This window comes from Hippichthys cyanospilos, chromosome 7 (assembly GCF_059441005.1).
Source record: "Hippichthys cyanospilos isolate Australia breed blue-spotted pipefish chromosome 7, RoL_Hcya_1.0, whole genome shotgun sequence".
Classification (NCBI taxonomy): Eukaryota; Metazoa; Chordata; class Actinopteri; order Syngnathiformes; family Syngnathidae; genus Hippichthys; species Hippichthys cyanospilos.
In genome coordinates, this window is record NC_142375.1 from 18,510,964 (window position 1) to 18,521,884 (window position 10,921).

Consider the following 10,921-nt stretch of genomic DNA (forward strand, 5'->3'; position numbering starts at 1 on the left):
CATGTGATTTACTAAATTTGTGAACTTTTTACCGAGATTCCGAATCGAGTTTGATAAATTTGATAAAGGGGAAGTCAACCAGAAACAGTTCATTACCCTAACATGTCCTATGTTCTATGTATAAGAAAGGAGCAAATGCACTTTATCCATCTCAGGGGCCGCCATTTTGTCTCTTTCTGTTGAAAATGTCAACCCAGTTGTTGCTCTGGGTATCTTGGCTCAATAAAGTTTGCGACAATCACTATTTGAGGCGGTAATGAAACCTTCTCAGAGAGGACCACTGTTCCCTGTATACCAAGAATAACTCACATAGCTTGAAGACATAGTACTCCAGTGGTTTTCACCTCTTGAAACATGTTGACCGTGAACATTCCGACACAAGAAGACGGTTTTATCTCTGGTGGAGGAGGAAGTTCTCATCTGAGGACTTGTCTTGTTCCATCCTCTACCGTTGCCCGATGGCGTTCGCGAGTGCGTCGGGAGTGTTTGTCAGGTTATATTTAGCCTATTGATGCAAGCTGCATTCCATGCACAACAGACACAGAGACACACTGGCAGTGTGGCTTTAGTGTCTGCAAGTGAGAAGATCAGCCAAGATCAAACCGGCGAGTGCAGGTTGACCTCTGAGCCTCGCCCGCTTTTCCCCCTCAAGGATACGGCTCGCACTCTCGAGGACACCGTTACAGGTACGCAAAACACTATATGTGCCGTTGTTCTGTAATTGTTAACTTTCCCATGAATCGTGTCTTTCTTTTAAAGTTTTCAACATGTGTGTATGTAATATTTTTAAATTTCTATATCACTGGACTTCCATTTAATCTGGGAATTTAATTTTAATCCTGCTTCACTGTGGCAGTTCAATATGTCCGCAAAACCTTTGCGTAAATTGTTGCATTGGAATGCTTTACACTGCTCACAAAAAGCACATAAAAAAAAACTTTGTAACACTTTTCTAAATTTGCAATGTCACATAATTAAGCTGTCATTAACATACAATGTTTGCACATATTGAACAAATGGGACATCAGTTGACAGCTGTAGGTTTAAAATGTTAGTCTACAAATTTTAATTAAAAAATTGGCTACTGTAACTATGCATGATACAATTTTAAAGAGGCAAGCATAGCATGAAAGATAGCAAATTTCTGTAGCGAGGAACTCATATTTCATATTTAAACAAAAGCTTAGTCTTAAACTATAATTGTACTGTAGTAAAACATGTTTAACAAAAAATACACACATAAATACATATTTTATTATTGATCAAATGTGGTTCGCGATATCAGAATTATCCAACAAAATGTCACTTTACTTCATTATACGGATAGGGTGTAGTGACTTATTTCACCAATGTGATACTATTGTCTGACCTTGGCCCCCCTTTGTATACATTCAGTAAATACTTGTTTTCAAGATCTGAATGAACACATAAAAACATATTTTAGTAATATTAAAATATGGCTCATGTAGTATCCAAGAAAATGTCCCTTCACAAATGATTCATTATATAGATATGGTATTATGTAAGTTATTTCACCTATGTGATACTACATTCAGTAAATAGTTGAAAAAAAAAAAGGTTAAGAAAGGGTTAAAAGGACACATGATTTAACATTTCACTAAACCTAACTCTAAAGTTATAAATATAATGAAAACACAAGTTGATGAGATAATGATTAAAATAAGTTGAGAGTTTTAAGCTATTGTAAAAGGTCTTAAAAATACTGCTAAATAAATAAGATAGATTATATAATTGTCTTTAGAATGTTTGCGTATACATGTGAATACAGTTGCACCATCAGAGGCGAAGGTGTATTTATAAAACACAGACAAATTCCAACATATAATAAAATGTGTTTCAGTAAAAGGTGTTCAGCCATGGAAGGCGTTTAAAAAGATGTTAAAAAAAATACAGTACGACGAAGATATTGACAATAACTATACTGAATAACTATATAACTAACCTGAATAACTATACAATACCTTCATGCTTCATCTTCATTTTCATCAATAACCGATAATTCTTTTATTTTTTTTTATACGTTATTACTGGATTATATAATTTTCTACTTTATTGTTGTTTTATTTTATTTATAGAAAACTACGGGGTAGGACTAGATAAGTTGTAAACGTCTTCCGGCTCCTTTGAACATTTTGCTGTACTTATAGTGATTATTATGTTTTGATACTTTCTTGAGGTTTTGTTTATTTTGATGAAATTTGTCTTTATATGTTCAATCAATCAATCAATATATATATATATATAATATATACACTACATATATATGTCATGTTCCGGCATAGTGATGCGGATGATGGAAGGGAGGCAGGGAGTCAGGTTGCACTCACAGGTTGAAAAACTAAAAGTTTAATATGGAGAATGAAAATCCATATATATAAATGGATTAATGGATGGACAGACAGAGAGAACCATTATACTGTAAAGTAGTCTTAGTTAGATCCGTCATCGTAACTATTTCCCGAACCCTAAACCTAACCCCAACTCATTCAAGAGTTTTACTACGGTTGCTCATCGTAAAAATGGCCCCCGGTCCACAGCGTCATGTATCAAAAGTCCAAACAAGCTCATGGAGTGTCTCGTATGTGTTTCCAGTACTCTGTCACTGCACTCAACAACAACCTTGCCAAGACTCACAATGTCACAATTCTGCACAATGCCAGCTGGAGAGAAGAAGAAGCACGCGGCAGCTATTTGTCGAGAGGTCCACAGTACCAACGGTATGGCGCGCGGCCGAAGCTAACACGCCACTGTTGCGAGAATACAATATCCCTCTGAGGGATACGAGTGCAAAATGTCAGGGCTCCATCTCGCCATAAATAAGATCAGGGGATGATTTACCACCCTTAGAAGCCAGTGCTTTGTCTTTGCCCTTTTCAAAGCTCTATTTCTGGGTGGGTCGTAGGTGGGGCAGGCCAAGGGCTGGAGGGAGGGAGGGGACTTGTGCGGGCCAACTGTGTGGAGCTGTTAGGATAACGTGAAGCCCTGTGACAGCTGGCCGCCATTCTGTCACATAGAAATTAATTCTGCGCCACGGCCGAAACCCGTTTTCCATGACGGAGCTTATATGACACGCGACTTTTCGCGAACGACTGAAATTCAACAGGTTATAATTAAGCCAGATCCAAGACTTAATTAAGCTTGACTAACTTGTCGAGTTAGGTGCTTGTTGAATATTGTCCCTTTTTGTGCACAAAGGAAATAGATAAACATTACAGATAATTTATTATTAATATTCGGTCGTCTTGTTATTTATTGTGGACGTTATACATCGTAACACACCACTGAAAATCCTTTGTCCATCATTGTAGTATGTATAAATAATATCCAAATATTAATGGAATCTGACTCACTTGTGCTTATTTGGTAGAATTTTGTTCTCAGAGTGAATCCTTAAAAAAATGACAAATAAAAGAGTATATGCTTGTCGTAAATTGAGAACCTCAGTATAACTGAAGCAGATAAATAAACTGTCTCCATCCATTTTATTTTAAGCATATGCCTAACCTTGAAGACCAAAACATTCATGTAAAATAAATATCTAAATATCAAATATTGTTTATTTTTGTACAGATTAATTGATTACATATTTCAAAAGTTGCTGGATGAAATAGCACATGATTTGTTAAAAAGTGATCAGTAGGAACAGGAACTGTATCAGGCTGTAAGAACCAAAATTTGTAGAGTCGTTGCAGATTCAGGCTGCTAGCTAGCTGCTAATTCATGCTAGACGCAGCTAAATTGGAGAGGTGGTAAACACTGGCAACAGGTTAGTAGCAGGTTATGTAATTTAGTAGTTTGTTAGCGCCCAAATTTAGCAATAAGGGTAATTTCAGAACAACGACATGTTGTTTGTATCAAGAGGCCAGAGCAACAGTTGCAGTAGAGATGCTGTAGGGAACAACTTAAAAATAAAAGCATACCAGGGCTTTTGGGTCCATACATTATTTGGTAAACTACAATTTATTTTGAAGTTGATCTTCTCACCGCATTTTTGTTCTATGTGCATATTTTCCCGTAATGCCAGGTGACGTGATGGATCTGGGGAAGAAGCACAGTACCCCCAAAGACATCATGCTGGAGGAGCTGTCGCTGCTGTCCAACAGAGGCTCCCGCCTGTTCAAGATGCGGCAGAGACGCTCGGAAAAGTACACGTTTGAAAGCATACAAAACGAGGCCAATGCGCAGCTTAATGTGAGTTTTCCACTGCCACAACAAACTCATCCTTGTGGTGTTGTCGTTGTCTGACAATGCGATAATGATAAGAGAAATGGGAGCCTTCTACAAGAGGCTCCTCAGACACTTAGCTGACAAGCTACTTCCATGTTTATCAGTATCTGTGTGTCGAAGAGGATAAAGTCTAGGCTGTCGACTTCAACGTTAGCTGATAGTCTTTACTGTGTTTTGCAGAATGATATTTTGGCCCAGACTGCACATATGATTGAAATTAAAGTGGATGCGCCAACCAATGGTGATACTCCTAATCCAGAAGAGACCGTTACAGGTAATTTTACTATTTATTTTAACATTTTTACTGTAAGTATTGAATAGGAACTGCCAATTCATTGACCACTACTATCTTAAATAAAAGAAGAGAAAACAAGTGAGATAAGACAATTTTGCCATTTATCCTTGTGCAGTTTTTTGTCCAGTCTTTTGATCTTTATATTGTAAGTATTTGACATCAAAAGGAACACATCAAAAGAAGGCACTAGGGAGCTGAAATTTCACCCAGATGGTGACAAAATGTCAAAGTTAAAAATGGTACGACTACTTAGTTATCACACTACCAGGAGTGCGCCATCCCTTGCGACAATTATGTGGAAGGAAATCAAAATGCCGCACAAGGGTTAAACCATAAGCGAACATAAAACAAAGAAAAAAGTACTAGTACTTAACAAGTATTTAACTTGAAAAGAAAAAAAAAGATGATTTTTCTCTTGTCAAGTACTAAAGAACAAATTAATGAAAAACACTAAAAAAAAACACAAAAACATTTGACATTTATTGTATGTATTGACAAGAACAACTATCAATGTACAGTAATTGCTATGTACATAATATAGTGATGCCTTTGACATACAAGTGACGTAACATACAACATTTTTCAAGATACAAGCCAATGTTTCAATACTTTTATGGTTTGATTTGCAAATGTATACTTGAGCGAAGCAATATTGCAAGTACACTTGTGAGAAAAAGACAAAAAACAAAAATAAGCGATTAGTGAAAGCAACGAAATAGAAAGTAAAACTGGAGTCAACCCTATCATCAATAAGAAATTTCCCACTTATGCTTGGTGTACAACATGAGCAGTAATATGTTAAAAAAGGAGTATGAAGCAAAACTGATAATACAATATTTCTCTATGCACATCTCTGTGGTTTCCCTCCAGTGTAAGTTCTGAGGTCAAAAGTGAGCACTTTTACTATATTTCAGTTTAATTGTACAGTGGTTAATTTCTAAAACCTCTTCGGTTATCAGGCTTCTTTCGAACACCCAGCATTTTATTCCGACATCCCTCTCGAAATAACTCAATCCTTTTCAACCGCCCAAGGCTTTTGAAAAGTGAGTCCAGTGTGGGGAAATGTGATTTACAGTATTAGGAAGGATTTAAATGTGCTCCCTCATCGTTCATTCTCTTGATACACGCTCTGTCAGTTTTTTTGTCGTCCATATTTCCCCTTACTGTCACCGCTCCGCCGTGCGCTAAAAATAAGACCGACTGCCAAACAGTCAAGCATGAGCTTGCGATTATGTAATGTTGTCATAAAAAAACAACAACCAAAAAAAGCGACATCGCACAGTAGACTCATAAGAGCTTGGCTAGAAGCGGTTTTTAGAACTACATTCAACTGTGGCTGTTGTTTTAAAAGAATGATTAATTGCATGGCTTCATCTCATGCGATCCATCAAGAGCCACCCAGATAACTCCTGAAGGGGTGCCATCCCATGCGGACATGTTACATGATGAGTGTACACTTCAAGTATGTGCTATTTTAAGACCTAAGATCAGAATGATGGACAAGTCAGCCTGCCAAGGCTAAGGGCTCTCTGAGCACGCTCTCCGGTTGTAAATCCACTCACAAAGCGCAAATCTTTACTCTGTCGCCGTAAACTGAACTGTTCAAAATGTTATGATCCTAAACATCCCGTCACGATCTGTTAAATGCTACTCCCAGTTGAAGTTTACACTCAGTCTAAACATAAAAATAGTAGTGTGTGGATAAAACAAATGCATAGCTTAGCATTTCGTCTGCTAGCTTATTGCTAACACGTAATGGAACCACATATACTGTACTGTATATCTTTTTAAAGCAACTAACATTTGAACACAAAGGGTGCACCAACACAGATAGACATTCAAGAACAGTATTCTCATTTCTATATTTTCTATTTTCTGCGAGGAGCTTCGATAAACTGAAACAAGCGGAAACACCGATTGTGTAGAAATGCCCATGTACAGTCTGTCTGTTTGTCTGTGCTTCTGTCTGCGTGCCTTATATGTCCCGCTCTCCCTGATGGCCAAGGTAGCAATACAATAGCTTTTCAACCGATGCAAAGAGTGACAAGTAAAAAAACGACGCGCAATACTATAGGACTAAAATTGTGATTTTATTTTAAGGGGCTGGAATGAATGAGTGGCATTTGAATGAGGAAATATAAGTTGAGTTATTTGATTTACAAATATAACCACGGAGAAAATTAAATTAGAATTGGAGGAAATAACACTATATTAAATTAAGCAGTTGATAAAATTAACCGTATCTTTCTAAATATAGATCAGTGGTTCTCAAATGGGGGTACGAGTAACCTAAGGGATATGGGTAGGCACTTTGGGGATATGTGAGATTTTAAAACGGTTTTTGCAGATGTCACCAAATTCAATACAATTCAATGTTTTTAATGTCATGAAAAGAATAGTATGTTACTTTTGATGAAGTTCCAAAGTTTATTAAATCAGACAAGCTCTTAATTTTCTTTTTTATGTTTTCCCATCCAAAAATGTTTTGCTCTGGTTCAGAGTACTTGGCTGAAAAAATATTTTACTTGGCGATGCATCATTGAAAAAGGCCTGACAACCACTGCTTATATTATAGATAATCCATTTTTCAAATGCAGGAGTAAGATCGATGATTTTTTTTTCACTGGCAAAAAAAATAAATAAATGAAGCAATCATTACAGATATAGGAATAAACAAATAATAATTAAAAAAAATGTTTTGACTAACTTTGAATTCTATAAATTTAGGGGGAAAATAATGATAATGTAACCAATGTTACAGGACTCCAGATCAGCTCAAAGCTCAGTAGGCTGAATTGAAAAGGACCCACACTTTCTCTATCACAGATCTGTGCTGGTACCATAAATATAAAAATCCCATTTGTTGGGTACTGCCACTCCTGCCCCTTAAGCAGAGCCACAACCGATGACATCAAAATGTCTGTTTTTCTGCTAGATACAAACGCAGAGAAGTTAAACGCCGCCTCCATGCCCAAATGCTACCACTCCCCCTGGGAGGAGGCCATCAGCAATGATCCAGGCCTCGCCGAAACTTTCAAGCTCAGCCTGCCCGCAATAGACCCTCGACCAGAACTTCCCGAGTACAAATGCTTCAACCGGTGAGAAAAAAGCACATTTTGATCGCTGGGATTGTAAAGAACTTCATTTCCAATCTGTTGTACGTTACAGTGTAGCGATGCCTTACGGCGGCTTTGACAAAGCGCCGCGGGGAATCACATTCAAACTTCCGGAGCTGGACCTGAACCCCCCCAAGTACCCGGAGCTCCAGGAGGCGGGAATGAAGAGGCCCACTTTCAACAGAAGCGCCCAGGGATGGATATCTGAGGGCACCCACCTCATCCTGCCCACAATCACCCTGGAGTCCATCCTGGCCCCCGAGTCGGAAGATCTGTAAGGAGGTCTCAGGATGACGGCGGTCCAGTGATCCACAGCTGCCATTTTGGCGTTTCCCCACATAACGGACGACTGAATATTTCACTCAACTATCCCTCAGATGATTAGTGTGTTTGCTACACTGCGAGAAATAACATGTAAATAGAAAAATGGAGTGTGCTGCTAATTACCCCGTGGGAGCTGCCAGTGGTTTCGGAACATGTGATGTAAATAAAGAATGCAATTGTGGATGTTACACAATCAAGCAGAGGAAATGGAAAAAAAAAATATCAGTCTCTTTGTACTTCTATCCAACGACGGTCAACCTAACTTAACTTTTACACCGCAGGTTCAAGTGTCACATTAAATTAAATGCCTACGACTAATAAAAAAAAAAAAAAAAACTACAGATCCCTGTTCAAACTCCAGATTTTATGGTTTAAAAAAACGAGACAGTGATCAATCATTTGAAAATGTTTCCAACAATAATGTGACCTACAACCTCTACAACAAAAGTAATAAAATAGAATCAAGAAAAGAAAAGGTTTGCACATCCTTGAGTGGAAACTCTGTTGACCCTAGCTTGCGTTGTAAAATGTTGCCACAAAAAAAGTCAGGAAAAGCCTTTGGAAAAGTTGCGTTTAGAATTTTAATGTGCAGTAAGTGCAGCTCTTTTGGCTGTAGTTCTTAAAAGCTTAGCCGTTACCTTTGTAATGTTAACTGAGATAATTACACTTCATCATCAGTTTTTTCCTCGATAAAAACGAAGGGTCTTACTGGAATGTGAATTTCTGGAATATGAAGAAGTACCATATTTACTTAAATGTGTTCAAAAATTCTCAAACACATATAGCATAACAAAAAACAAACATGTTTTTTAGTTTATTTTAAAACATGTAGAAAAATAATATAGTAAAATAGATAATAGTAGATAATAGTAAAATATAATAATAACAATCATACCAATACTACTACTACTAATAATAATAGTAAACATTATTAGGGTGTTTTTAAAACTTTGTAAAACAAAAAGCACAAACAATTTGTGAAATTCAGATAGAATGTGAACCCTGATGTGTGTGCAAAGGTTCATGATTATTTTTCACAGGTTTAGACCCTCAGAAAAACATAATTTGTCTTTGCACTTTACAAATAGCACGCCACCACGGCAACAGCATGCAACAAAGTTGAACATTTTCTGACTAAACAGCCCAAATTTGAAGACGACATGATAAATTCTCCACCAGCACTTTGTTAAAATATGATCTCCAAAAAAAGGACCAAAATGGACACATTCCAAAGAAAATTCTAATTAGAAAGCATCCTGTTAGGCTTCACACATTAATGTTAAAAATGCCAAAAATTCTACTCAAATTTACGCAAATTTTAAAGAGAAAAATTTTGTGTGTTTTTCTGCAAATGACAATTCTGCATCTTCTATTAATCAAATGCAGCCACTGAACACAAAAAGTTGCCTGCCTTCGACTTTGGACTTGAACCAGCGACACTATGCAAAAAACAGCTGTAAATGAACATCTTCGTCTACCGCATTTCAGAAACAAGTAGAATAATTTGCATGTGGTGATGTTGGCCTTCCAATTTTGGTGATGCTACAAATGGAAACAATATAAACGAGCGTGTACGTGCGTCATGTTTCTTTCTAGCGCCGAGAGCGGACAGATGGCGGGACATTACAAAGTTGGCTCGTCACAAGAGAGGACGTCCCCGACTAGCTGAGCGGCAATTAAACTAATAAGAGCACAGGAAGGAGGCCTTGTGTGTCTGTGGGGACGTGTGATGAGGGACGACGCTAGAAAGGGACGCAAACTTGGTTTATTTTGCTTTACCGTAGCTATATTCTACGTTACACCGATCTACTCCCAACAGACACTTCATTATATACAGCTGATCTAATGAGATTCTCACACACAGTCTTGTGTAAGAGCCAACTATGCTCAAATAAAACCAGACTTCTGATAAGCGCATTGCTAATGAGAACGGTTTGGATTTTTTTTAACTCAAAAATAAACATGCAGTGGAACCCCCAATGGAACATGACAATTTGGAATTGGACAAACATCCATCAATTCATCTATTTCCTTGTCGGGCTATGTGAGATTTTTACAGGGTTTTCTGCAGGTATCAGCAAATTTAATTGAATGCTTTTTAAACCCGCATGTAGTATTTTGACCATTTTTGCAGAATTTTCTTCCACATCATTCTCGCAGTATTTTAACCAAGGGATGGCACACTCACGGTAGTGTGATAACTACGTGGTCAAGCCATGTTGAACTTTAACATGTCGTCACTATCTGGGTGAAATTTCAGCTCCTTAATCGCTTCTTTTATTGCTTTCTCATTGATGTGAAATGCGTTTGGTGTCAAAATCAAAGGATTGGAAAAAATACTGTGCAAGGGTTCATACCGTAACAGGAATAATACATTTTTCTTTTCAAATTAAGAGCAAATGAATTTAAATGTAAAGCAACTCACTGCATGCCTTTGTTTTTGTTAAGTTTTATAAAGATTAGCATTGATGTGAATAATTGAAACATGTTGGCATAAAACAATGATTCAAGCGTTTTTTTTGATGCAACCAAAAATGCTTTTGCGAGTTAGAGGGTACTTGGCCAAAAAAAAAAAAAAAAAATGACAGGAGGTACATAATTGAAGAAAAGGTTGAAAAACATCAACATTCGTCTTCAACCAACTTAATTAAGCTTCCAGATTGGGCAGGTGGCAGGAGAAGATACAAACGCCAAATGGAACGGGTCAGGTTTTACCTCAGAGCCTCTACTGAGGAGTGACGCAATCATCACGTATGTTTTATTGTTTTAATTTTTGCTGACCTGGGCTTGAATGCCCTGCAGGACCCTCCATCTGCCCCTCTATCCCTCTTTGAGTGCACGCTTTGTTCTAATTGTGTTAGGCACTGCAATAACGGCAAAACGGCACCGTAAAGATTAATTATATGATAGAATAAAGACTATTTTGTATTGATATGTT

General features: G+C 37.4%; 1 protein-coding gene across 1 annotated transcript; it reads left to right on the forward strand.

The window, feature by feature from the left end:
- Positions 1–536: 536 nt before the first annotated feature.
- myoz2b (myozenin 2b) lies at positions 537–8,417 on the forward strand. The gene is made up of 6 exons (XM_088419815.1): positions 537–686; positions 2,614–2,738; positions 4,046–4,212; positions 4,429–4,522; positions 7,479–7,641; positions 7,712–8,417. The coding sequence occupies exons 2-6, from the start codon at positions 2,657–2,659 to the stop codon at positions 7,935–7,937; spliced, it is 732 nt and encodes a 243-aa protein (XP_088275941.1). The 5' UTR covers positions 537–686; positions 2,614–2,656; the 3' UTR covers positions 7,938–8,417.
- The last annotated feature ends 2,504 nt before the right edge of the window (positions 8,418–10,921 follow it).

What these genes read in the sequence shown, in the direction of transcription:
- myoz2b (XM_088419815.1), top strand. Translation starts at nt 2,657, where the DNA reads ATGTCACAATTCTGCACAATGCCAGCTGGAGAGAAGAAGAAGCACGCG. An exon ending in TCCAGAAGAGACCGTTACAG is followed by an intron (nt 4,523 to 7,478) that starts GTAATTTTACTA and finishes TTTTTCTGCTAG; the next exon opens with ATACAAACGCAGAGAAGTTA. An exon ending in GAGTACAAATGCTTCAACCG is followed by an intron (nt 7,642 to 7,711) that starts GTGAGAAAAAAG and finishes TGTACGTTACAG; the next exon opens with TGTAGCGATGCCTTACGGCG.